Source organism: Gopherus evgoodei, chromosome 19 (assembly GCF_007399415.2).
Source record: "Gopherus evgoodei ecotype Sinaloan lineage chromosome 19, rGopEvg1_v1.p, whole genome shotgun sequence".
NCBI lineage: Eukaryota > Metazoa > Chordata > Testudines > Testudinidae > Gopherus > Gopherus evgoodei.
Genome location: NC_044340.1, coordinates 14,855,263 through 14,882,316, shown reverse-complemented (window position 1 = coordinate 14,882,316; position 27,054 = coordinate 14,855,263). Strand labels below are relative to the sequence as shown.

The 27,054-nt window shown below is 47.5% G+C and overlaps 1 protein-coding gene across 1 annotated transcript in view; it reads left to right on the top strand.

The window, feature by feature from the left end:
- The window catches only part of POU2F3 (POU class 2 homeobox 3), a 58,587-nt gene that overhangs the window by 21,314 nt on the left and 10,219 nt on the right, over positions 1–27,054 (top strand). Inside the window, exons 5-9 of the mRNA XM_030538262.1 lie at positions 18,530–18,634; positions 19,983–20,085; positions 23,779–23,861; positions 25,858–26,040; positions 26,525–26,666. Of these exons, the coding sequence (XP_030394122.1) occupies positions 18,530–18,634; positions 19,983–20,085; positions 23,779–23,861; positions 25,858–26,040; positions 26,525–26,666 (616 nt within the window). The remainder of the gene's footprint in view (positions 1–18,529; positions 18,635–19,982; positions 20,086–23,778; positions 23,862–25,857; positions 26,041–26,524; positions 26,667–27,054) is intronic.

Here is a 27,054-nt window from a genome sequence, read left to right as displayed (position 1 = left end):
CACTCCCCTTTTGGAGGTCCTCGCAGCTGCAGGCTGCGTCTCTCCTCCTCACTCCCACTCCCCGTGGGGCATGGTGTGGGGGGTGGGGGTGAGAGAGAGAGAGAGGATGCAAGTGGCAGGCAGGAGAGTGAGGAGGCGTAGGGATGGGATCCCTGAATAACTTTTACACGGGTGAAAAAGCCTTCCAGAGACCTTGTAGCAGATCACTAAAACTATTAAAGGGCCATTAAAGTGGTAATGAAGCCATTTAACAGGCATTTGCCAACAGCCGGGAAGCCTTTCCCTTCGGCCACATTCAGCTGGCTTTTATATTATCGGAAAATGTGCTCTTTGGGGTTAAAAACCGTTCCCAAATTCTTGAGCTAGGCGTTTTATTCAAACCCAGTTTAAATAAAGGAGTCTGGCAGGTGATTAAACTACTGCCCTAATGCAGGCTGTCAGTGACAAAGACTTTTTCAAAAGGAGAGATTAGGCTTCAGTTTGGCGCAGGTAGTGTGAAAAGCCATGTCTCTCTCTATACAGGATGCACCAATCAAACTCCCTGCCATGCAGAGGAGAATCCATCTGGCAATCGATCTGTAGCTGTTGCCTGTTCAGTTCCCTTAGGGAATGTTGTTAGTGCTTTAAGGTGAAAAGGGGACAGGGTCTCACGGAGGGGAGGGAGATCAGCAGGTGGGTGAGCAGCAGGCAGGTGGGGGAGGAGGTCAGTGGAGAGGGGACTTTACTGGGGGGTGAAGAGGTGAGCAGCAAGTCAGCAGTGGGAGGGGGAAGGGGCAGGGCCTGGGGCGGAGAAGGGATGGAGCATGGGCGGGGCCATGGACAGAAGAGGCAGGACAAGGTGCTTGCCTCCCCCAGGGGAAGCTTCACCCACCATCCATGATTAATACACTACTTTTTTAATGAATATCATCAGCATGGAAGCATGTCCTCTGGAATGGTGGCTGAAGCATGAAGGGGCATATGAATGTTTAGCATGTGTGGCACATAAATACCTTGCACTGCCGGCTACAAAAGTGCCATGCAAATGCCTGTTCTCACTTTCAGGTGACATTGTAAACAAGAAGCGGACAGCAGTATCTCCCATAAATGTAAACAAAGTTGTTTGTCTTAGCAATTGACTGAACAAGAAGTAGGACTGAGTGGACTTTAGACTCTAAAATTTTACATGGTTTTGTTTTTGAGTGCAGTCATGTAACAAAAACATCTACATTTGTAACCTACGCTTTCATGATAAAGAGATTGCATTACAGTACTTGTATGAGGTGAATTGAAAAATACTATTCTGTTTATCATTTTTACAGTGCAAATACTTACAATAAAAAATAATATAAAGTGAGCACTGTACACTTTGAATTCTGTGTTGTAATAGAAATCAATATATTTGAAAATGTAGAAAAACATCAAAAATATTAAATAAATTTCAATTGGCATTCTATTGTTTAACAGTGTGATTAATCACGATTACTTTTTTTGAGTTAATCACGTGAGTTAACTGTGATTAATCGACAGCCCTAGAATCTGCTGCCATGGCATCTCTGGTTGTCTGGAGATTTTTGAAGACGGTGTTGAGAAATCCCCTGGAATTTTGAGTCCCAGGTCAAAACCCTCAGGTGAGGCAGGTAGAGTCAGCAGTTCTTACACCGTAGATCCCAGCTCCTAAAATGCTATAGGGCCTTCTCCAAAGCTCATCGAAGTCAATGGGAAAGACTACTCCACTGACTTCTGTGGACTCTGGATCAGATCCTCAGAGCCCAAAGGAGGAGGAAGCCTAGAGACAGATGTGGGAGGTGGCAGATTTGTGGGTTAGCTCTTGCCTCTAGCCATAGGGTTGGGGAGGGGAAAGCCATAAGAGGCTGTGGCTATCTCAGGGCTGTCATTAGGGATCTGAGCAGATGTTGCATATGTAAAAATTCATCACCTTGGTGATGGACAGGCTGTTCTGGTCCTTCCTCTTTCCCACTTCACTCTCTGCCCCTCAGGGTTTGCCCTGGTGGTTTCCATCTGAGAAGGTGTGAGAGGGCCATTTATCTGTTTGTTTGCTTTGGCTCATCTGGGCTTGGGTGGATCAATCCCTCCCCACCAAAGGTGTCTTAACATGCTCAGTTGTCTTCCATTCCACAAAAAGCCTTGTGACTCCAGAACTGACAGCAGGGAAATTCCGTGAGCCAAAGGGATCACCTGAGTGGCTCAGAAATAGTCGTAAGGGAAAATTCCATCGAGATAGAAATAAGCAGCGAAAGTACATTGTGCCAGATCTAAAGCCACTTGAAGTCAATGGAAAGACTGTCATTGATTTCATCAGACTTTGGATCAGACCCAGAGCCTGCTCTGGACCTCACAGGATTGGGCCCTACTGCGTTGAATGGTTTACATCAGAAGTGCAGACACAGCAATGGGCTATTTCCCCATAGACTTCCCAGTGCTGGCCAAGCCATCTAGACAGGATTTCTTTGTAATGATTTGCGACGGGGGGAATTAAACATCAAGTCATCACATTCCATATATACTCCTTCCAATATGATGGACATTTATCAGAATGTCAGACAGCTATGCATGATCAATGCTTCCATTAATCTCTGTCCCGTTTTATTGTGGAATAGTTGGTTGTCTTCTTCATCTCTCAGAGAAGCACAAACACTTGCCAAAATAATATATGGTAGGAAACAAGCCCACAACAGCAAAGTGTCTGACATAGGTTTGGTCCTTCCCCAACAGAAGTCAGTTGCAAACAGGAGTGCTGGAACAATTTGGATAGTAGGGGTGCTGAGAGCTGTTGAACCAAACTGTAAACCCTGGATATGATGGAAACCACTTCAAGCCAGGGGGTGTGGTAGTACCCCTAATTCCAGCACCTACGATAGGTGTTGACATTAGTCACATCTGCTAAGATGGTAGAGTCCAATGTGGTAACAATCAGCTATCTATATATGTGCAGAATTTTTAAGTCCTTTATCTCACTAGAGGCTTGTGCTTTTAGAACCTGAATTCAATCCCAGTGACAGCCCAGCCAACAGCATTTTACATGCTGATTTGTGATAGCCAAGTTGTTATCAGGGCCAGTGCAACCATTTAGGCAGACTAGGCAGTTGCCTAGGGCGCCAAGATTTGGGGGCGCCAAAAAGCAGTGCCCCCAAATTTTTTTTAAGTGGTTGAGCGGCCGCTGTTGCTGGGATCGAGAGGGACTCGGAGCTGCCGGCAGCATCCGCAGCCGGCAGCTCAGGGTGTCCCCTGGGTCAGGGCGCCGCCACGGCAGCCAGCAGCCCAGGGCTTATAGGGGGCAGGTTCTATATGTTTGCGGTGCTCGAGCACCCTGCCTGGATCGGGTCCCGGCCCCGACCCCCACAGGTCTCCCCCCCAACACGCCCCGCCGCATCCGTGCCTCACAGAAAGCAATGCAGCACCTCTCCCCTGCCTGCTTCTGTTGCTGGAGTAGAGCTGCTCCCGGCAGAACAGCTGTCTGCTGTCCCAGAGTCCTAGTGCCCCCCATGGCAGGGCAGGCTGCCCTTACCCTATGCTTCCGCCCTCGCCCTGAGTCTCTCCAACACCCCAAACCCTTCAGCCCCCCACACCCTAATCCTCTGCCTCAGTCCTGAGCCCCCCCGCATCATGAACCCCTCATCCTCAGCCCCAACCCTCATCCTCCTGCACCCTAATGCTTTTCCCCAGCCCTGAGCTCCCCTGCAGCATGAACCCCTCATCCTCAGCTCCAATCCTCATCCTCCTGCACCCTAATCCTCTTCCTCAGCTCCCCCCGCATCATGAACCCCTCATCCTCATCCCCAACCCTCATCCCCCTGCGCTCCCACCTATCCCCAAACTCCCTCCCAGAACCTGCACCCCTCCCCCTTTCCTACACCCCCACCCCCAGCCTGCACCCAAACTCCATCCCAAAGCCTGCACCCCTCACCCCCTCCTGCACACCCACCTCCTGCCCCAGCCCAGAGCCTGCACCCAGCACCCAAACTCCATCCCAAAGCCTGCACCCTGTACCCCTCCTGCACCCTAATCCCCAGTTCAGGACCTGCACCCCAGAGCTCTCCCCCCAAACCCCTCCCAGAGCCTTAGGCAAGTGGGGGTGGAGTTTGGGGGGGCAGGTTCTGGGCACCACCAAAATTTCTACAAACTTGCCACCCATGCCTGGGTCAGCGTGCCACCGGCAGCCCAGGGGTTCCACTGCGCAGTTGCTACTTCACTTCTCCCACCTCCCAGGCTTGCGGCGCCAATCAGCTGTTTGGCGCCACAAGCCTGGGAGGAGAATTAGAGCAGGACAGCGTGCTCGGGGAGGACGCGGAGCAGAGGTGAGCTGGGGTGGGGAGGTACTGCAGGGCTCGTCGGGCCAGGGGGTGGGGAGTTGCCGCGGAGGCGGGGGGCACACTTCAGGGCGAGGAGCTGCTGCAGGGCTGGGGGGGTGCAAGATGGAAGTTTCGCCTAGGGCGCGAAACTTCCTTGCACCGGCCCTGGTTGTTATATACAGTTGAAATATCTGTCTGGTGCAGGCGAACCCAATGAGAGCAAGGGCAACTGTTGCTTCATCTGTAACTTCTGTGAGTCTCTCTGTTCAGGCTCCGTCCATAATTTACTCCAGTTTGGAAATGGAGGGCCAAGGTTATGTGACATGTTTGTCCAGTCCCACCTAGATGTTAGGTGTGGGGGAGGGATAGCTCAGTGGTTTGAACATTGGCCTGCTAAAGCCAGAGTTGTGAGTTCAGTCCTTGAGGGGGCCATTTAGGGAATTGGGGTAAAAATCTGTCTGGGAATTGGTCCTGCTTTGAGCAGGGGGTTGGACTAGATGACCTCCTGAGGTCCCTTCCAACCCTGATATTCTGTGGCTCAATGGCTGCTGAAGTCAGGGGGAGTCTTTCCATTGACTTCAATGGGCATTTGATCAGCCTCTAAAATGATGTCTCTGTTGCCAGTATCCATGAAAAATCAGATGGTGGTTTTCTGGGGGGAGGGGGATGGTTGGTTTTGATTTTGTTTTTATTTAAGCTCTTAGTCCATTGTTCAGGATTTCAAATTGGAGCTGAAGAAATCTGGATCTAAACACATCTTGGGGCTGACTTTAACAGCTGTTGTGCTCCAGTCTTTCTCTGGAGATGACAAATCTCACATCATCTAAAACTTCTGATCTCCTCTCTTGGGCAGCCTTAATTCTGGCCTCTCCTAACTTTTGAGCCCTTGACTTCCCAGCCTGAATCACATCCTTTCAACGTAGTTTTTCATGTGTGTTTATATATGGTGTGAGGAGAGAAAGAGAGACAGGCAGCCTCTGCTTTGCCTGTCTGGCTTGGCATTTTAGTTGAAGAGTCTAATGCTGGTTGCTTCCTGTTTACATTCAGGGAAACACGCAACAATAAACTTTCTCCCCCGGGGTGTGGGATGTCTCCCAAACTGTCAGTGAGGGAACTGGGTGATTCAGCAAACATGGCTTCTTTCTCAAATTAACGGAGTTTGGACTCAATTTGCTTGGCACAAAGCCAAACAGATATGCCTGCAAAGGGTCTGAGCCAAAGCCCATGAACCCTTGGGGGAGTTTTTCCATGCGTATGTTGTGGCGGGAGTCCCCAGATAGTGCTGTTACGCATAGTCTCGCAAGCTCTTAGTGTGGGCAATATTCAGTCTTTAAATAAATGCTGTATTGTTAATTTTGTGATAGAGACTTTGCGGGGGAGCTGTTGCAAACAGCAAGAGAATTTTCTCTTTGACTTAATCTTTCTGACCTAGAGTCAATTCTTGGGAAAAAATTGCTTTATGGGGTGTGGCAAGGGGGTGTGGGCTGAGACTGGGGATTGCCTGCATGCCACTTTGACCCACCTCTGTTCAAGGACTGGTATGTATCGTGTAAATGTAGTATATAGTGTTAGGCTATATAAATATGTAATACACATGGTAGATATTATGTTACACCAGGAATGTACCAGACTCCATGTCACTGATTTCTCGTTCACTGGGAAGCTGACCTGCATGCCCCCAATATCTGCTTGGCAGGGGGGTGACACACAGGTCCTTGAACAGAGAGGAGACTGAGTTTCCCCCTTCTCCCAGCAGAGGGAGCCAAGGGATCTTTCAAGGCAAGTTTAGGGTCTATTGATGGGGTGGCAGGAGACTGAATGGAGCTAGGATTGGAACGTCTATTGATACAGCAGTGTGGAGACAGTATAGAAGTATCAGGGAGTGTGATGTTGGTTTCCTCTCATCTGAGTAGGCAATTCCTGCAGATAAGATGTCACATGTTTAGCACTAATGATGCGTTTGACTCTGTACAAATATAAAGACTATCGCTGCCCAAGGAGATTGCAGTGTAGATGACAGACATGCGGCGGGCACCAGAATGCACTGAAAATCCAGGGCTGGGAATAACTGAGAGCTGTGCTATTGGTTTATGTTCTCCCCTGTAGCATTGATGATACACTCCTGATTTGAGGAAGGATGAGCCCGGAGAGAGGGGATAGCTTGGAGCAGTAGCATTGGGAGGGTAGCAGCCACTGACAGCTAAAGAGATGTGACCAAAGGGCAATAAGATCTAACAATAATAATTAGCTTACACCTAGCACTTTTCATTAGTAGATATCAAAGCATTTTACAAAAGGAGGTCAGTGTCACCCCATTTTACAGATGGGGAAACTGAGGCACAGGAAGGGAAGAGACTTGCCCAAAGTCACCAAGCAGGCCAGTGGTAGGGCTGAGAATATATCTCAAGTCTCCTAAATCCCAGTCCCGTCCTCTTGTCCACTAGGCTAGGCTGACTGAGGCCATTATGATGATGGGTTGCATTTTCCAAAACACTCAGGATTGGCCTAACACAGTTCCCAATGGAAGATAATGGTAAAACATCCCATGACATCTGCTGGAGCAGAGAGAGGCTGGCACAGAGTGCTTTTGAAAAGCCCTCCCATAGCTTCTAAAGCAAAGGATCCTCTAGTGTGAAATTGACCCTTGTGCAGAGGGCCTGTGTGCTACTTAAATCCCACTTAACCCCTCAAACCAGGGCAAACTCTCTGCACAGAGGTGAATTTCACCAGTATCAAAGTTCCAGTCTTTCAGATGGCAGCTTGATCTGGGAGAGGTGCTTCATATTTGGTGGGGGAGAGTTGCTGGAATGGAGATTTCACACACCAGTCCTGTCAGGGGAACTTAGATTTTAGAGATTTTAGTGAGTCTCCCATCAGGTGCCATTGAGGGAAACGGGTGGGTCTGACACTGATTTTTCTAACGGGAAGGATTTCGGAGCTGATGTTCTGCAACATGTGATGTTCCTTGTTATTGACATTAGATACTCAAGGTGGGTGAGATCATGTCTTTTATTGGGCCAGCTTCTGTTGGTAAAAGACAAAAAACTTCATTAATAAAAGTTGGTCCAATAAAAGATCTGACCTCACCCACCTTGTCTGTCTAATATCCTGAGGAACACTGCGAATAACATTGTTATTGACATGGCAGGCTGGACTAATTCCACCTGAGACCTAAAATTCCTGGTGGCCTTTTTAAAAAAAAAAATCACTAATAACACTTTGCCCTTGCATAGTACCTTCCATCCGAAGACCTGACAGCACTTTGCTGGGTAGTGTAGCCCCAGGACAGTCCTGAGAGATAGAAGGGAGTCTTACCCCCATTTCACAGATGAGGCAACTGAGGCACAGAGACTGATTTTTTTTTTTCCAGAGGGGCTGTTGAAACTAGTGGCATGAATATCAGGCCCAAGGTTATACAGAGAGTCTGTGGCAAAGCTGGGAAATGAACTTAAATCTTGTGACCCAGAGCCCTGTTATCTAACCAGATTAATCTCCTTCCTCCCATAAATCTCTTTGAAGGAGCAAGGTGCTAAACATTTTTTTATTAATAATAATAATTTTGCTAGACCTGCGCTTCCCTCCCTTAGGAAGCAGTTCTCATCCTGTTTCATTTCACTTTATCTCTCTCCCCCTCCACCACCCAATACCATGTATTCCCCACATGCCATTTCAGTTCCTCCTTTGCTTTCCCCTGCGGGTATCAGCTGAGCTCAGGTTTCACTATGCCCTCGAGATTTCCATCCCCTCCCCGATTTGCCCTCCTATCTGGTGTCAGTTCACATCCAGCTTCCCTCTTCCCTCCAGGTGTCGGTTCAGATTACTCTTTCTCTTCTCCCTCCTTGCCCTGAAGTGTCACCCCTGGACTCAGTTTTGCATTGCTTCCCTTGAGACCACTTTGGAAAACAACTTCATTGGCTCGAAACCAGCTGTACTCTCCACATCTGTATCAACAGAAAGGATATGAGCTGAACGCTGGGCTGTCCCTTCCCCTTTGAAGTTTCCCCAACTTTCCCTGCACTTGTGCTTCTAGCACTGACCTGTATCTGTTTGCTGGTTCTCCTACAAAATGCAACCCATTGGGGAAAGGATCCAGAGAAAGATCTGGCTTTAGGTACTGTCTTCTTGCATTTCTATACATGACAGGGTTTGGTGTAAGTCACATGTAGAGGGACCTCTTTCCCAAACCACTGTTGGTCTTTCATGTTGGTAGAGGAAATGCTTCTTTCCCAACCCATTTACTCCCTCAAGGGGGTTTCACTTCTCCTTCTGGCTGTCTATGAGGTGCCTACTGCTCACTCCTTCCATATTCTTTCTTGCCACCACTCCCATACGCGTCTGTGGGTGTTTTGCCTGGGGAGGAAGAGCAGGAGAACGAGCCACCAGGTGTCATCACATGGCTCATCCTTGCCTAGGAGTGATTCTGGCCCAGGCTCAACCTCCAGGATGGAATAAAGTGCTGATCCTCTTGTGCAGAAGGTATCCTTTATGGTGAACTTCCAATGAGCTGTATCAGCCCCTAAAATTTAAGTTGTTGAAACTCCCCATGCCACAAACAAGTCTTCAAAATTGGGCCATTCATGCCATGGGTGCAGGGTTTTTAGCCTGGCCAGAATTCCCAAGAGAATAGCCTTTTCTCACTGTACTTGTTCCCAGCATAGTCACCAAGTCTGTGCCTTCAGGGTGCAAGCTGTCTGCTGAAGCTGACGGTAGTTACTCTTAGTCTCTGATTTGGTCCCTTGGCCAGAACCAGAGGCGCCAAAGCAAATGCCAAATGCTCTTTTGCAACCTGAATCTAATGTATAACATCATTGGCGTGTAAGAGGCAGAACTGTAGAGCTGGTGAACATCAGGCTTGCTCTGCACTGTTCATTCCCTCTGGGGCACCTGGCACTGGCCACGTTCAGAGACAGGATACTGGCCTAGATGGCCCATGGGTCTGACCAGGGTAGCCATTCTAATGGCACCATAGCTGTGTCGCTGTGTCACCTGTAGTACAGACTTTGCCTCAGTTGGCAGCTGCAGCATAGGCCATGGCAGTGCAACCACAACCCCATTTGCTGGCCCCATAACTGCTGCCTGCTAATTTGATGCAGCCCTGTCCTAGGGGGACCCCATCACCACCAACAATGAGACAGGACATTGGTCTAGGTGGCTGCTCTTTCTTCTTGGTGCCTCTGCTGAGACAGCCAAGAAGGACATTCCCTGTGGAAGTAGTTTGAGGGACGTGGACACATTGTCCACTTGTGGCTGGAATGAGACCCACCAAAACCGCTGGTAACAACTTATGGTCCTTTTTGACTTGAGCTGGATCTAAACCAGTTACCCAAAGACCCAGTATCCGAAACCCTTGAACCCTTCAGAAAGCTTCCAGTCTCTTCTTATTCTATCTAAACCCATTCAGTGGCACCTAGTCTCCAGTCTCAGGCTACCCCAAGGAAGGCTCCATTTCTGGGTATTTTCTATACGGCCACTCCTGTCCCAGATACTCTGAGCAGGACCCAGCTTTTCAGGAGCTACCGCTACACACAGAAACACATAAGCAAGAGTCCAATCACTGTCCATTCACCAGCAGGTGGATTTGCAGAGTGCATGCAAATTCCTTTCTCCAAGTGGACTCCTGTAATCCTTGAGTAAATATTTTCCAAGCTTGTAGTGGGCTGGCCTGGCTTTAGAAAGCTGTTTGCAGGGACATACCAGTTGTTTGCACAGTAAAAGCTAAGCTCAGAGGCACAGAGGACACTTGTCTAGGGGCTATTTAGATTGCCGGGCTCTTTCTAAAGCCCTGAGTTGGATGAACCAAAATGCACAGAAATAGCTCTGCTGGTTTCTAACACAGTCGTCACCAGTAATAACACAGCTTTGCATTTCTCTGGGGACTTTTATCTGAAGATCTCGACACATCGGCAAGTGTTTAATTAATTAAAGGCCTCTCAGCACCCTGGAAAGGAGGGGCGCTACACCCATTTTTCAGAAGGCAAGTCGAGGCACAAAGGGGGCAGGCGCCAGTTTTCATACAAGGCCTCTAATTTGGGGTGCCCGATGACGGACCTGATATTTCAGAGGTGCCAGGCAGCCGGAACTCCCTGTGAAATCAGTGGGAGCTGCACATGTCTGGCACCTTTGGAAATCAGGCCCAGGGATTGGCTCCTGTTGGGCACCCAAACCAATGAAAGCAACAAGCTTCCATGGAACATTTGTTGCACGGTGATTTAGCCAAGCGAATTTAGTGGCCAGTTTGGAAGTAGATCCCAGGAGCACTGGCTCCAAGCCCCCTCCTCTAATCAGATTTCACCCTGATCATTAGTCTGCACTCCTCGCCCCTGAAATGCAAAGAGAAATGACATTGTACGGTAGAGCTGATCTTGCTTTAATTATCTTGCTTGTATGTATTTAAAACAGTCCCTTTGGCTGCTGTTCCCATGTCCCCATTCCTTCTGGCGTTGGGACAGGATTCCTCCCAGCGATGTCAAAACTAGCCTGAGCCAATCACGGAACACTGTCGAACCGGGACTAGGCCATCTGCAGTCACAGGTTCTTGCTGATGCCAAGATCATCTCCTTCTCATGCGGGACATGGCGCGAGGCTCCTGCGGCAGTGGAGGTGGCTAAACCTGGTTCTCACAGCTCATTACACAGATGCCAAGCCAGCGCCGTTCTGCCCATGGCCTGGATGATTGATCTGGGAACATCAGTGCTGCACAGCGGGTGACACTTTAGATGGTCCCTACCCTGACTGGCAGCCCTAGGGCCAAGGAGGCATTATACAGAACAAACGGAAGAGGGTCATCCCAGTCAGAATGGTCCCTGGAATGAGGAATCTCTCGGGAAATGTTAAAGCACCAAGCCTGGCCCCATTGAGAACAATGGTGGAGTTTTGCAACTGACTTCAGTGGGAGCAGGATTGGACTCAGAGGAGTCCTTTCAAGTGTGCAGCGTAGCATGGAAGAGGTCTGTAGTGGGCGAAAGAGACCAAAGGAATTCATGAGGAGAGAGTCAGGGACACTGCCCAGGAAGAGGGCAGAGGAGAGAAAAGCAAAGGTGTGGGCAGGGCTGGAGTTTTGGAGAGCTTTGAAGATGGAAAGCCTGAATTTGAGAGAGGACAGGGAGTGGAGGCGGGATGTCAGTGCTGCATTGTGGAAAGAGACTCAGGCAGCAGGGCAAGAAATGAAGATAAGCTTGGCTATGGGTGGCTGGATTTTGAACGAATGGGGAGAGGGGAAAGCCAGGAAGGAATGGGTTGCCAGGGTTCCATGAGGAGAAAATGGTATAAATCAAAATGTAATACTTCAGCAGACGGTTTTCTACACATCTGAGTCTCCTGCTGCTCAGTCAACTCAACTGGCCTCATTTTATAAACCACTAGCTTAGCATGTCTGTGGATGTTGGTGGAGAAAGCAGCTTGGCTAACTCCAAGCAATATTGGCCAAGATATAAAATATCCTGGCTATGCACAGTTCATCCTTTGCCAAATCTGTGCTCTCCAATACACATCTCCAGATAAAGGCATTCACAAGCCTCTGTGTGTCTGGGGATATGGAATATTGAAATAAACACAAGACCCTTTAATTTAGTGATTGTGCACAATTACAATTTATCAGAACACATCTGCCTGAGCAGCTTCTGCAGTCAACGCAGTCATTCAAACTGTTCATTTTTCATTTGCTCTTTTTTGTTTATTTTTCCTCTTCCTTTTTGTGTTTTTTTCCTTTCCTTCCTTCCCCCTCTTCCCCCATTTGTATTGGCCTGTGCTACAAATGTTTGTTTGATGTGTGTAAGTCATTGCTTTGAGGGGACTACTTCTTTTCCTTATTTTTTTTCCCTGTTCAAAAACAAACCAACACTAAGGAAATTCCATACAAAAATGTGTGTTAATGAAAAGTTAGGGGTAACACATTTTAAGGTATAACTTTTGTGTATTTAAAGTTTTGATTCCCACAGCCCCATAAGCTAGCTACATATTAAGGCATAACTATTAACAGCATAGGTTTGAGCTTGCACTGTAAACAATATTAGATTAGGCCCAGTTTAATAAAACAAAAATAACACAGAGGTGCAATGTGGGTGCATTATGGTTGAGAAGCAAACTATAACTCATAAATGTCCTGACTTTTAGGATGGATTTTCCCAAAGCATTCAGTAATGGCCTAACTCTGAATGCGCGTTGTGCTGAAATCCTTTGCAAATCCTGCTCCTAAACCTCCTACCAACCCATAACATGGCCACATGTAGAGTTTGAGTGGGGGATTTGCATTGAATGTAGGTTACGTTCCTGACTCTTGACATCTGTTAATTGAGGATAGTATATGGGGATATGGTAATTGCAAAAATATTAATATTATTCCTATTATTTATTATTATTTTTACTTCATAGTGCCCATAAGTGTGGTAGGTACTTCACAGACAAACACATAACAGACAAGGCATGAAGGTTGGTCTTGTTGTTAAAGCAGCACCTGGGGCGTTGTGTGGTTTGATTCCTATCTCTGTAACAAACTCCCTGAGTGACCATAGCCAACTCACTCAAGGTCAGGTTCTCACACCCTTACTCGGGTTCAGTAGCACTTTACTCTGGGAGTGATTTCAGTGAGACCATCTGTGGAGAGAGGTACTACTCAGTGTGAGTGAGGGAATTAAAATCTGCCCCTTCAGTTCTTTGTGCCTCAGTTCACCATCTGTTAAATGGGAATAAAAACGCAACTTTACCTCAACTAGGGTGTTGTGAGGATAAATTTATTAATGATTGTGAGTTGCTGAGATGCAACAGCCTTGTGGGCTAGATAACTAGGAGAGGTCTGTGTCTCAGAGAGCTTACAGTCTAAATTTAAGCTACATAATAAATGTGTGATCACTCACAGCACTCTGAGGTGAATCCTCCCATAACATTCTCAGCTACCTGAGTACCATTTTGCCTAATGTGCAGTGTATGTAATATGTGGGGTGATTGGCTACACACATGCAATCTAGGGTGAAACTCTAGTCTGTGTGGTTAGAAGAGGCATCCAGATTGAGGAGGGTGCTCTGTCAAACCCACCCCTTAAAGGGTTCCTCTCTATTGGTAAATATAAACCCACATTGCCAACAGGGGGGTGGGAGGGCAATCATGTTGCATCACAAATGTTGAGGAAGAGGAGGTGACTTTGTGTTTTACAAGGAGGAGGACAAGGGGTGTTGAGTTCACCCCATGGAAATGCAACATGCAGTTTATAAGACCAAATGTGGGGCCGGTCTGCCTGCCTAGCAATCTCTCCATCTACCTATTACTGACATGGCCTTCATCACTGTAACATCTGAGCTGCTAGGATGCTTTTTTCTAACCGCCTTGCGTGAGCTTGGACTTCCCAGCTTGCAGGATGTCTCCAGGATGTTTTCATGAGGTAAGCCTTTGCCAAATGTTTATAGATCTGTTACAAAACAGATGTGCTCTCTTTCTTTTCTTTTTTTTTTTTTTTTTTAAATCTTCCCTCTACTGGTAAGGAAGACTTTGTGCAGTAATTGCAGGCAGGTTGGGAGATGTTCTTTCCATAATTCTGTCTTGTGAAATGTTTATGTAATATCTTCCACCAATGGATTACGCAAGTGAGCCGAACAGCTTTGATCATTTTTCATCACCCACAATTAGTTTTTTGTTTTGTTTTTTTTTGGGGGGGGGTCCACCAGGATTGAGTAAGAAACCCATCAGTGGGCTATCAGAGTGAGCAGACCCACCAGCCAACTAGTGAAGGGACCAATCAGCCAGTGAGGGGAGGGACTTGCTTTAAACCATCTTGCTCTCCATTTGTTTTTCACCTGGGGTCAGAGGCCCCAAAACAAACTTTGTCAAGATAGAGAGAACATCTAGATTAGATTTGCAGGAGCAATTCCTTTCCTGCACCCTAGTAATCCTTTAATGCAGTAGCTTCATGTGGTGTATTTGTCACCCTCTAGTGGATCACCAAGAGGATAATTACCATTTTACTAGCTTTAGGCAGTCCCCTTTAGCTCAATTGGTAGATACCAGTGATTTTGTAGATGAAGGTCTAGAGTTCTAATCCCTCCTCCTGGTGTGCATGATCTATATATCAATAATAGCTGTTGTTTGTGGCATGTCATTTTGTTTCATTCCCCTGCAGGGGTCTCTCCCTGGGTCGGGGCACAGTGAGTATATTCCTAATACTTTGCTGTGCAGTCTGAAATTGCATTTTTACTGAGGCAGATTGCATCATTTTACACAGGAGAGGAGGAAACCTCCCGTCTCCCTGCCACCTTTCTGTTTACTGGTCCCAGTCTAACTTGACCTCCATACAAAGACCCCAGAGAAACTCAGCACAATCTGACCTTTATTTTGCTCTCTAGCTTAAAATCACAAGAGCTGAGACACTGACTTTTATCATGGGTCTCCTTATAGTTGCTTTTTTTTTCAGAAAGTCTTAGCTTCTGGAGTCAGGTGATTATGTGAGAATCTCTGCTTTCTTTTTTCTAAAGGTAAAATTCTGACCCTCTTGGTCTGGTGAAAAGGCTTGAAAACATGACCTCAGTGCACTCAGAAACCAGAAGGGAAAAAAAATATGATTTTTAAAAAATCTCATGATAGCAGCCTGACTCGCAGTTGTTGAGTGCTTGGGTTTAGAAATCCTGTAAAGCTTTCTCTGGAAGAACCAAAGATAGTAGGATCTGCATAAACACCTCAAACTTTGTGACTTGGTTACATCCCAAACATACAGTAGTAAACAGGTAGGAAGCAGGCAGTATGCAGGGGAGGGCTGGAGTAAATTTGAGTCGAACACTAACGAAATAAGGTGCAATAGAGAAGAGTTAGTTAATTACCCCCAGGGTCCCTCCTATCTTCTCTGGAGAAAGCTGGCGAATTCCAGGAAGTGGGGGACAAGCTGTTGGCAATGTTGTTTTCTAAATTGGGAAACAGTTGCTGTTTTGTTTTTTGGGGTTGTTTTTTTTTTGCCAAACCCACCTCTTTATCTCACGATACGTGATCTTGGGATGCAGCTACACACCCTTTTCTTCCTGGAATGCTTCCAAATCATTCCATTTGGCAGCTGTAAAAATTGATTTCAGTTTGGAAATGGCTTGTGGTTCTTAAATGCTCAGCTCCGATCAAGATCAGGCAGGAGAAAGCACCTTGATCTTCGTGTGAGCATGGTCACTTTTCTCTCAGTGGCTGTTTGGATTCGGATTCCTGAGTCATGTGAGCCATAGACACATGAACCCTTGGCAATTTGCTGGATCTTTAATTGTAACAATTGCAAGTATGGGTAATTTTTTTTTTTAATGTGATGGTTTCTGGTAAATCTGTCTTCAGGAGGGAAAGAACTTGGAAATGGTGAAAGGGTTGAAGTGGAGTTATGGGCTCAGAGGAGAGGAGATAATGTATTCATAGGGCCTTTCATGTAATGGTCACCAACTCAAACACTGCCCAGATTAGTAGTGATCAAAAGTTTTTACCATCTGTCTAGTAGAAGATCACTCCCTCCTGAGAGGTGTAGAATTCTCAGCTCTCTTTGGAAGGGTTAATATTGCACAGTAAGCTTTATGCAATGTATATAGCTACAGCATGTTACTGAAAAGAGATGACATCATTCTGGGTTTTGTGTACTACACCTTTAAATGTGTAAATTAATCTTTATGGAGGGGGCACGGGGGAGCTTCCTTTCTGTGCTTCAATTCAGAGTGTGTGAGAGAGAGCGAGAGAGATTGTGTTCTCTCTCTCATATGGAGACTTTTATATTTGTTCTTTCTTAGTTATTTTTCCTCAATCTGTAACAAAAGCCATCTCGATTGAAAAATGCATGCTTTGCTCATGGTTTATGGGAAAACCTACGTTGCTTGCCTCTCTCTGCTGGTAGGAGGCTATATTACTCACTCTCTGCACTAGCATCTCAGGATACTGGAGAATGAAAAAGTTGTGTTTCTTCAGTGATCTTCGATTGTGTCATTAACTACCGCTGGTAGCAAGATCCATTCCAGATTCTAAGAGAAAGTCCACAACCCTGAGCCAAAGCACAGGGTTTTCATGGCACTGGGGAAAAATTAGACCTGGATCAGGACTGTTGCTTGAAAGGACCCAAACTAGAACACGTATGACAAAGTTCCTCCTCAGCCTTGGTGGGTCCTGCTCTTATTGGTGGATTGCTCATCTCCGAGATCTTCCCCTCTGGTGGAACCCACGGTCTGGGTCAACTCCTCCTGTGTCTGATCAGGAGTTGGGAGGTTTGGGGGCAGGGACGGCTCTAGACATTTCACCGCCCCAAGCACGCCATCATGCTGCGGGGGGCGCCTGTGGGAGGTCCACCGGAGCCGCGGGACCAGAGGACCCTCCGCAGGCATGCCGCTGAAGGCACCCTGCCTGCTGCCCTCCCGGTGACCGGCAGAGCGCCCCCCACAGCATGCCACCCCAAGCACACGCTTGGTGTGCTGGGGCCTGGAGCCGCCCCTGTTTGCGGGGTACCCGGGCCCGCCCTGTAGTCCGGGTTCCAGCCCAGTGCCCTGTGGATCGCAGCTGTCTATAGAGCCTCCTATAACAGCTGCATGACAGCTACAACTCCCTGGGCTACTTCCCCATGGCCTCCTCCAAACACCATCTTTATCCTCACCACAGGACCTTCCTCCCGGTGTCTGATAACGCTTGTACTCCTTAGTCCTCCAGCAGCACAGGCTCTCACTCTCAGCTCCTTGCACCTCTTGTTCCCAGCTCCTCACACGCACATCTCACTGACTATCTGGGAGGCTTTTTACTAGTTCCAGCCAGCCCTTGATTGGCTTCAGGTGTCCCAATCAATCTAGCTATCTCTACTGCCTTCTAGAAAGATCATAATTGGCCCCAGATGTCTTGATTAACCTGAAGCAACTGCCATTTGGTTACCATGGTACCAGGGATTTCTTTAGCCTGGGGCTAACATTCCTGTTCCTCACTACTTTACTGTAGCCATATGGTCTTGCCCCATCACACCCCAGAACCAAGCATCCTCAGACTTGGGGAAGGTTTGCTTTGGTTCAGAATTTTGCCACTTGGATCCATTTCAAGAAAAGACTTATCTGATGAACCAAAAAGTTCTTTCTGCTCCCTACAAATGCAGGATACAGTCCTCCCATCCCAAAGGATGAGCAAGGCCCTGACTTGATGTTGCACCTGTTCCACTCAGACTGTCACAGTGATGTGTGAGCATTCCTTTGTTCTCCAAAATCCTATTGTCCATCCCACGGGGACGCCAGGTCCCAGTGACAAATTATACCCAATGCAACAAGCAGCAATGGGTTTTGCCTTGTTTTGGAGCAGAAAGAATAAACAGTAACTTGGAGACCAAAGAAACGAACAAACTCCAAGCTCCCGTTCTGATCCTTGGTGAATTTTTCCTGTCTTAGAAATCTGGATTTGTCTTGCCTGGACTTTAAAGTAGGGCAAGTGGTTCCAGGGCTGACTCCAATGCGGTGTGCAAACTGCTACTCACCTGTTTGGCTCTGGGCAAATGACTATTTTCCTTTACTAGGCAAGTCAAATAGCATTTGTTTGCCCATTATCACCAGTGGTGAAGTATGGGCAAGTAGATTTAGTGCCGGGACTGGTGAACTTTCAAGGCTGGCAGCCACTCCTAAATGGTGCTGGTTTTCATGTACTTAAATCTGTTCTTCTCTTCTCCATTCCTTGCACCCTCATGGCCACCTCTGCAGGAAGATGCTCTATAGCCAGAAATGCAGTGGAGTGCAGCTGAAGCAGCCTCTAAAAAGGGCAGTAGCGACTTAGCCAGCCCACCAATTTCTATGTATTACCTGTTGTTATAATACTTTGCTTTCTGGTGCTTTTCTTCCAAGAGCCACAAAATGTTTCAGGGCCTTGGTTCAGCAGACCACTTAAGCACATGCTTGACTCAAAGCAGCACTGAAGTCAGCAGGACTTAAATGCTTTAATTAGAGGGCTTTTAATTAAGGACATCTCACCCCTCCCCTTGGCGAAGTGGGTCAGTAGACTTATGCCCACTTTGCAGGTGGTGACACTGAAGGAGAGTGGGGAAGTGACTTGTCCAAATGCACAGACGTTGCTGCAAAGCCAGGGATGGAACTCAGGAGTTCTGACTCTCATTACTAGACTTCACTCTTGGTGTGATGACAAGCACAGGTACACTAGAGAGGATCTTTCCCAGGTGCCCCAAACTCCAAGCTTGCTAACTTCCTGACTCTTCCACCTTCCTCTGACTCCATGTCATCTGTGCAGGCTTCCTGCTGATACAACTGCTGTCCTCTCCCCTGCAGATTAAAACAGAAGATCTCAGTGATTCCTTGCAATCTCCGGTACAGCCCAGATCAGGCCATCTAGGACAAGGATCATCAATGATGCCTGGAAGCCAAATCACCGGGGTAAGTGGCTTAGCAGCCTCAAGAACTCCAGGAGTCCTTTGTGGCACTGGTTCTGGAGCACTCATTGCTTGAAAGCCACTTTAAAGAGGTGCTTATATGGCTATGGAGAAGGCTTCCAGAGTCAGACACTGTGAATCCTGATTCAATTTGCTTTGCGAAGGTCAGGTTCATCCCTAGGGTCACTCAACTGACTTTGGTCGAGTTACACCAGAGACAAAATGTATTCCTTGGGGGAGATTTTTCAAAGGCCCAAATAGCAGTTAGGCACCTAACTCCCATTAACTTCTAATGGGAGTTAGATGCCCAAATGCTATTTGTGCCTTTTAAAATCTCTTCCCTTATGTTTGCACCTAAGATGAAAGGGTAGAATTCACCCCTGAGCAGAGCCCTTGCCCAAGGTGTAGGCACCACTTATGGTCCCACAATGCTTGAAAACAGAGGCCAGGTTTTAGAGTTCATCACACTGGGTACTTGTTGGCTGCTGAGCTCCCTGGAAATTCTGACCCCAACTGTGGGTGCCAAGGACTTGGTTATCTGACCCTATGGGCTTAGCTGGTGAATAGACCTTGTGAATTCCACCTGAAGTCCAGTCTCCTGTCTGTAAAGTCAGACAAAGAGTCAGAGCTGGGACCCAGGGTGGTATAATTGGGAAATGTTGCAACTGAGGAGTTTGTAGGAACAACAAAGATTTTTGCCTCCTCTTTCCTCAGTCAGAGCCCTGGATGCGGGGCTGGGAGTTCTCACCTGCCAGGCAGCATCAAGCAAGAACATTTCTTAGGGTCAGGTGGACGTACTTAACAAAGTCCTGGGCCTCACTCATTCCCAGATTCTCTAGCTAGTCGGGAAATGAGGATTTGGTTTCCATGCAAAACTGAAGTTTCTGTTTGTTTGTTTTTACTTAAGTTTTTTCTGACATTTTCTGAGTTGTTGTCAAAAACATGAAACACTCCCTCTGCCTCAATGATTTTTTTAATTGTTTTATTTTTTTATGGCAACTGAAAACCAAAATGTTTCACTTTTAAATTGAAAAATGTCAATAGACAAAAAAGAGAGAAATTGACAGTTTGGGAGTTTGCTTTTTTGACAAAAAAAGGAAAAATTCCATTTAAGCAAAAAGCCAGTATTGGAAAAGCTTTGGGTGAAAAATTTGGGAGCAGCTCTAGTTCTGTGGCGCTCGGGTGGCGGGGGGAGGTTGCCTGAGTTGCAGTCTATCGTGGTTAAAGGCAGAAACGGGGTTAGGGAGGATAGAGGGGGTGTTTAAGTGCTACTTACAGCAGGGAGGGAACTGGGAAAGGGTGAGTGCTGTGTGCAGGGCAGATGCATCTGATCTGCATTGTTTCTTCGTTAGGATATGAGTTCTCTTCACACCCTGCAGCAGCTTGTGCTGGTTCCCAGTCCTATGCAATCAGTTCCTCAGTTCCTGCTCTCTCAGGCCCAGGCTGGGCAACAAGGTAATAGCCCTAGTGCTCACTAGAATCATTAATACAGTGCTCTTGATACAGGTGGAGTCACAGGCAGGTGGAGTCACAGGAGTGATTCAAGAGCCAACCCCCCTGCCCCAACCCTTGACTAGATGGGCTGGTGATATCCAGGGCCAGGCACTGATCTCTCAGAGGCATCGATCCACTGATGTCAGGAGAGTCACTCCAGATCTAGGCAATGGTGACCAAGAGTGGAAACTGGTTCACTGTCTTGCTCCCTTTGTTACTGACCATGCCTCTCTGTATTGCCAAAGCTTTTCCCTTCGCCCTCTCTCCTGCATGGCAGCTCCCTCCCCTGTTGCACCTGAAGTCACCTCAAAGTCCTGACACCAGGCAGCTGCTCTAACCAAAATGCAAACTATATTAAACCACTGGGTGATGGAATTCTCCTCTCTCGGCTACGCAGCTGGGGAGATGCTCCCACAGCTGCTCTTCCATGTAACAGTAGCGCCACCAAGGGGCTGTGTGCACTGGTCTCAGGCATGCTTCAGAGAAATGCCTCTCTCCGTTGAAATTCAGCACTGCATCTGGTTGGGTTAGTCTCAGTCAGGATGACATGGAAACACCCAGGAGCCCCATCTTTACGGGGAACCTGCTCTAGCTTCTAACTTTGATATATTCCTTTTTAGAGGTAAGCTTTTCAAAAATTGATGTGCATTACAATGGCTTGGGCCAGTGTTGGTCATGGAAGGACAAACATAGGTCCCGAGACTTCGATCTGATCTACGTAGATGGAGCCTCATACCCATGCTTAGTAACTTTTGACTTCAGTGATCATAAAGGTCCCCTTGCATGAACCGACTGCAGGATTTGAGCCACAGATACATTAAAACACATGATCCTAGAGTGTGACAGTGTATAAACTCGGGATGAAAATTATTTCAGTTTGCCTAGACTGAGTGGACAATCTGTCTAGTGCTGATGGCTCTTAAGCCGTTGTCGCTGCCAAGTGCTACTGAGTAATATCTCAAAAAACCACTTGCTGTACATGTAACAATAATCTACTAAACTAATTATCCTGAGCAGGTAGGATCGGAATAATCTATCACTGAACTGATTGCTCTCAGTACCAACGCACTCATGTGGGACAGGAAACGCATCGTGCTGGAAAGGAGCATTGAGTGTAAATCTGAGAAAAGTATGGAAGATTTCTTGGGTCCTGATATGTTGGACTCATAGGTTCATACAACTGAAGGCCAGAAGGGGCCATTATGATTATCTATTCGGACCCCCTCCATAATACAGGATGGAGGATTTCATCCAGTGATTTCTGAATCAAGGCCGTAACTTTAACTCCCTGACAAGTCTGCATCTCTGGTACAATTTCCCTCCTCATTACAAGCTTTTATTTTTCTGAGGTTGTTGGGGGAAGGGATGTGTTTTGCTTTTGCAACAATAGTGAATAAACCTTGACCCATGAATAAACCTGGAGACATGCACAATCAGAGCCAAACAGATTATTCTTTCTATGGTGTCATTTTATAAATCTAAATGTTAAGCACCTGATTTAAATTCCAGGAAGACAGTCAATACAATGAGTCTCCTCCAGTTTCCGGAAGCCATGGAGCTTTGTCTTATGAATTAGTTAAGGTTGTTAAAGCACCGTGGAGGTAATAAGCATGGTAAAAGAGCTAAGTACTGCTATCCTCATCATCTGATTTCTGCAAGACAGTATTATGATTTATGCAGAGGCCAAAATGAGCCAGGTGCTTTAATGGTCAAGGAAAAGGACCAGGTCTCTTTCCAAAGGAGCTATTGTATTAATCTCAAGGGTCAAAAGAATTAAGTGTCCTAAACTCTTTCACTGTCAGACATTTAAAAGATTGATACAAAGGTTCGGGGGATTTTCTACAGAGACCCTGGTTTACTTCATCTCTTGGCAAGCACCCAAAAGCTTTCCTCCTGAAAGATTCTTTTGAAAGTTTATTGACCAAACACAAGAAAGAACAGGAAATCAAAACAAACATTTATACTGACATTGAAATTAAGTCATTATTTGAAACAAACTTAATCAAATCGTGCTTGTCGTTGTGCTTTGGGAGACAGTGTCTCTCATTTTTATTAACGACCTTTGATGAAAAAGAAAGGGATAATTTTGCTGTCCGTCCTGTTGTGTGAAGGGTATTCACATCTCCTCTTTGTAGCAGACAGGCAGACACAAGGTGGAGAAGAAAGAGGATAGAAAAGATGAGGGAACTAAGGCTTTGGTTGAAGTTTTTGGAGCACTGGACAGTTGCTCAATTACTAAGAGATGCTTTGGCTGGCAGGTTGACCAGGACACCTGTTGCTTAGACTCTGGTTCACATTCCAGTCAGGGAAGTCATCTAATTGGGTCCTTTCCCCTTAGACAGAGCAGGGTTGTAGCCATCTTATCTCACTGCGCTGATGCAGTACAGTTGATTTCAGTATTCAATGAAAAGCCAAGAAAATGAGAGAGAGGATTAGGGTGGCCAGCCCCCCAGGAATTAAAAATTAATCTTAAATTAAAGATTCTGTCATGTGATGAATCCTCCAGGAATCCATCTAGCCAAAATTAGCAACCCTAGATAGGATAGGAGAAAAGAAATAGTGGGACAGAGAGTAATGCAAAAGGGAAGGGACCTAGAACAGGATCTTACGTACCTCTGTGGCACTGGCAATTATATATCCCCACTGACTGTCTGAGGACTGGGTGTCATGATGATGCAATGGCTTTCAGGACTCTCAGGTGAAAAACAAGGTTATTTGAACAAGATCAAGGCCTGATTGTCTTCCTCTCAGGGAGAAAATCCATCTGACTGGTCCACTCCCTCTGTGTTGTGATTGGGGCACATGAGATGAGTTAAAATGCGCCCGGGCGAGATGTGAGCTAGGAAGTGAAGATGTGTTGGGACAAAAACAAATTTCCAAAGTCTCTCCTTTGAAGAACCCCAAAAAGTGGGGAAAGTGGGAGGCATAATTCATCCGCTCATTACTGTGTCCACCTATTAGGCCTAATGTCTGCCACTCCAATTTTGATCCATTGATTTGGAGACCCACGTCATCTTGTTTATTAAGTCCAACCTCAACCTTGAATCTTATCAGTAGACCTGTTTCTGTCTGGACTAATTCAGTCTCTGTGTCTGGTTTCCTTGCACCTGTTCAAAACAATCTTTCTTGACCTACTTTCCATGGTTAATTCCCAAGTAGGTGAAAAATGATAAGTTATTGTGACACCTTGTAAACTTTTTACAATTGAGCTTACAGTTAGGGTAAATATTTAGGCCCAATAACTACAGCAGAGCTCGGTCAGATTTTAGATGTGATGTGATGAGTCAGAATAATTAACAGGAGGGAGATGGGCCTGGTAGGTTAAAGTACCAAGATCTAGCAATGATTCAACTGTGGTATGCTCATGTAACAACCCCCCAGCACATACCCCAAGATTTGAATGCAGGGACTTTCAGCATCAAAGCACAGAAATCTACGAACTAACGGTACTAGGTTTCCCATCCCCATAGTACCTAAGCACAGGTACCAAAAAGCTATGCACACCTATGCTGCTATGCAGGTCTCCCATCTGTAAAATGGAGAAGATGATGTTTACCTTTGAGCTCTATGGAGACAGTGCCGTGTGATACAGAGGTGTCTAGATATTTAAGGAGAGGCCAGTCTAATCGAATCTCTCTCTCCCTCTCTCATCAGCTTTGCAGCCAAATATTCTCTCCTTTCCCCAGCAACAGAGCAGCCTCATCCTCTCGCAGCCCGGACCCAGCCTAGCATCACAGGTAAACTACCTTCTGGCTGCCTCAGCTGGAAGCGGGATCAAACGGATTATGGGCATCACTTTAACAGCTAGCCGGGATCTGCTGCCGATTTGCGCCAGGGAAGTGGATTGCAGCCCAGGCTGTGGGGATTCACACTCATCTGTGAACATGCCCCTCCCTGCAGGGCTGGTGAAAGGAAGTTTCGCCTAGAGCACGAAACTTCCACCTTGCACCCCGCCCCCCCAGGCCTGCGGCAGCTCCCTGTCCCCCCTCCTTCCTGAGGCGCCCCTCCCCCCCGTGGCAGCTCCCCACCCCAGCTCACCTCTGCTCCTCCTCTTCCGCGAGCATGCCACCCTCACTCTAATTCTCCTCCCCTCCCAGGCTTGTGGCGCCAAACAGCTGATTGGCGCTGCAAACCTGGGAGGTGGGAGAAGTGGAGCGGCCACTGCACTGAGAGAGGGAGTCTGAGCTGCACATGTCAGCGTGCCTCCTGCAGCCCAGCCCAGGAATGCTGTAAAAAAAAATTGGGGGCACTGCTTTTTGGCGCCCCAAATCTTGGCACCCTAGGCAACCGCCTACTTTGTCTTAATGGTAGCACTGGCCCTGCCTCCCCCCACCCCCGCCCCCTGCGAGAGAGGAGAGGCGAGAGGGGGATTCCATCTCCATAGCTCATTCCAGCCTTGGCTGAGGCTGCTAGCAAGGGGGGTGATCCATGCCACTTGGTGGGTGCTGGTTTCTGATTGGGGACATATTTCTCCACCCAAGCGTCCCGTCTTTCCATCTCCTTCTCCGACCCCTTCCAAACCGCTCCCTAGGCCGAGAAGGCCTTGGCTTGCCTTTGCCTCAGTGAGATGTCATTCTTCAAAGAAGCCAACAAGTTCCTATTCCCCACCCCCAAACCACAGCGCTTGTAACGCCCCCGTACAATCACAATTCCAGCTTCAGGGCACTTCATCGCTCCTTCCCAGTACATAGGGTTGCCTCCCTTCTTTGCCCCTGCATGTGTTTGCTTCCTGCTTAGATCATAAAGCTTCTCAGGGCAAGGGCAGTGTCTTTTACAGCCTCGTAAAGCACCTGGCCTGATGCAAATGCTATGTAAACAATAGTCCTAACCTCTGAAGCCTTTCCGGTCTGGTCTGCATCTGCTTTTGATGACTTGTTTGCCTTTGCGGTGCCCTCTGTTCATTCCCGCTTGTGGGCTCTTGGCACCTGTGCCCTGAGTTTCTGGCACCGTTTGGAGAGAGTTATTTGCCCCTCCCAGCTGCTCTTTCAGATCCTTCAAGTCCCTGTGGCCTTCGGTGGGATCATGCCAAGGCAGTGCTCATGATGAGGTGCGGGTTCTGGTTGGTCACTTCTCTATGCGGGCAATGGAATGCCATGGGTGACTCTACGTGGGGTGCCAAAAACCTTCCTCTGTTCATCCAGCAAATCGAATACTCCCCAGGCCCGCGTCCCACAGGCATCAAGCAGAACCCTGACATAGAAATCTTTTTATCTTTCTTTTTCCCAGGCCACACCAGGCTTGCCAGGGGGGCTCGGATGGGACACAAAGTCAGCCCAGCCAGGGTTTGGAAAGTCACAACCCAACCCAGAAGGCTTTGCCCTTCTTAGTAACTGAAACAGCTGCTCCCTTGATTTTTGCAGCTGATCAGATGAGTCAAGGGTCCATTCTTTCATTTTTAAATACCCACCCTTCTCTCCAGGTATTTGCTATTATTTTATAGCCGTTACCCCAATGAATGCCAGCTCCCCATTACTGACCTAAGTTTTGTATTATAGCAGCCCAACCTACATCCTGAACTTTGATCCCACCTCCCCTAAAACAACTTACCCTTCTCATCCCACGCTTTTCTGGAAGGATCATTTTGCCCATCATTGACATGCAACCTCCTCAGCAGTGGGATGTGGGAGCTGTTTAACTGCACACAGCCACACCAAGCAACATTTGTTATGGTAGGACAGTGCAGAAAATCCTGTGGCTTTTCTGTTGTTGTGACTCTGGTTTTGTTTTTAACAGGCAGTGGGACGTTCAGGGCTCCCTGGGCCGTCTTTAGAGCCCCATCTGGAGGTGCCACAGCACTTGCAAGTTGCAAAACACATGCCGTCTTCAGCCGTATCAGACGAACCCAGTGACCTGGAGGAGCTGGAGAAGTTTGCCAAGACTTTTAAGCAGAGGCGAATCAAACTGGGGTTCACCCAGGTGAGGGGCAAAAAGGCAGTCCCATGATGAGTGGTTGAATAGTGAGATGCACAAGGTGGGGGGGATTGGGTATGGATGTGGGCATGGAGAGTAGGGGCAGGGTTGGGTGCAGATGTGGGTATAGAAGGGAGGGCTTGATGCAGATGTGGGCATTGAGGGGAGGGGAGTTGTACAGATGTGCGCTTTATGGGAACACCACCTTGAAATCACAGATGAACAACGGATGAACCTAACCCCTCCCGAAGATGCATTACCTGGAACTTCAAGCCAAGCGTAACAATTACCGTCGGCCTCTTCGGTGCGTACTGGCGTGTAGGAAGGACTCAGGAAGGCTCTGGGAGTCTATCCCTAGTGGTGGAAGAGACTGGCTGAGGAAGCTAGTTTGTTGTTATAGTAGAAGTGACCTGGGAGTGAATTAACAACATGGTGGGGAGCTGCAAGTGGGTTTTCTCAGCTCATCTTTTCACTCTGATTCCCCCGGCAGGGCGACGTAGGGCTGGCCATGGGTAAGCTGTACGGCAACGATTTCAGCCAGACCACCATCTCCCGCTTCGAGGCCCTCAACCTGAGCTTTAAAAACATGTGCAAGCTCAAGCCCCTGCTGGAGAAGTGGCTGAGCGATGCAGGTAGGGCACAGCGCCGTGCCTGAGTGAAGGCTGCCATCTTAGCCAACAAAGCGGGAATTGAACTAGGCGCCTCCAGAGCTAAAAGCCCAAGCTGCTACAGCTCAAGGTCCCAGACTGGGGCAGTCAGAGGCTACTATCCTCTGGGAATTGGGCACCGAGGGGGACTTGTAACACACACTCACCAATGGGATACACTTTCAGGGAGAAGGACGGGGTCACAGACAATGTCATGAACCCTTTGCCGGTTATCATGGTGTTGCAAGCTAAGCCACAGAGAGGGGGCATCCCATTATTCCAGAAACACGTGCCTCAGCCACTTGAGAGGTAGTGTGCTCTTTTGGTCAGCGTGTAGCCCTCAGACTCAAGAGATTTTCAGTTCTTTTCCTGG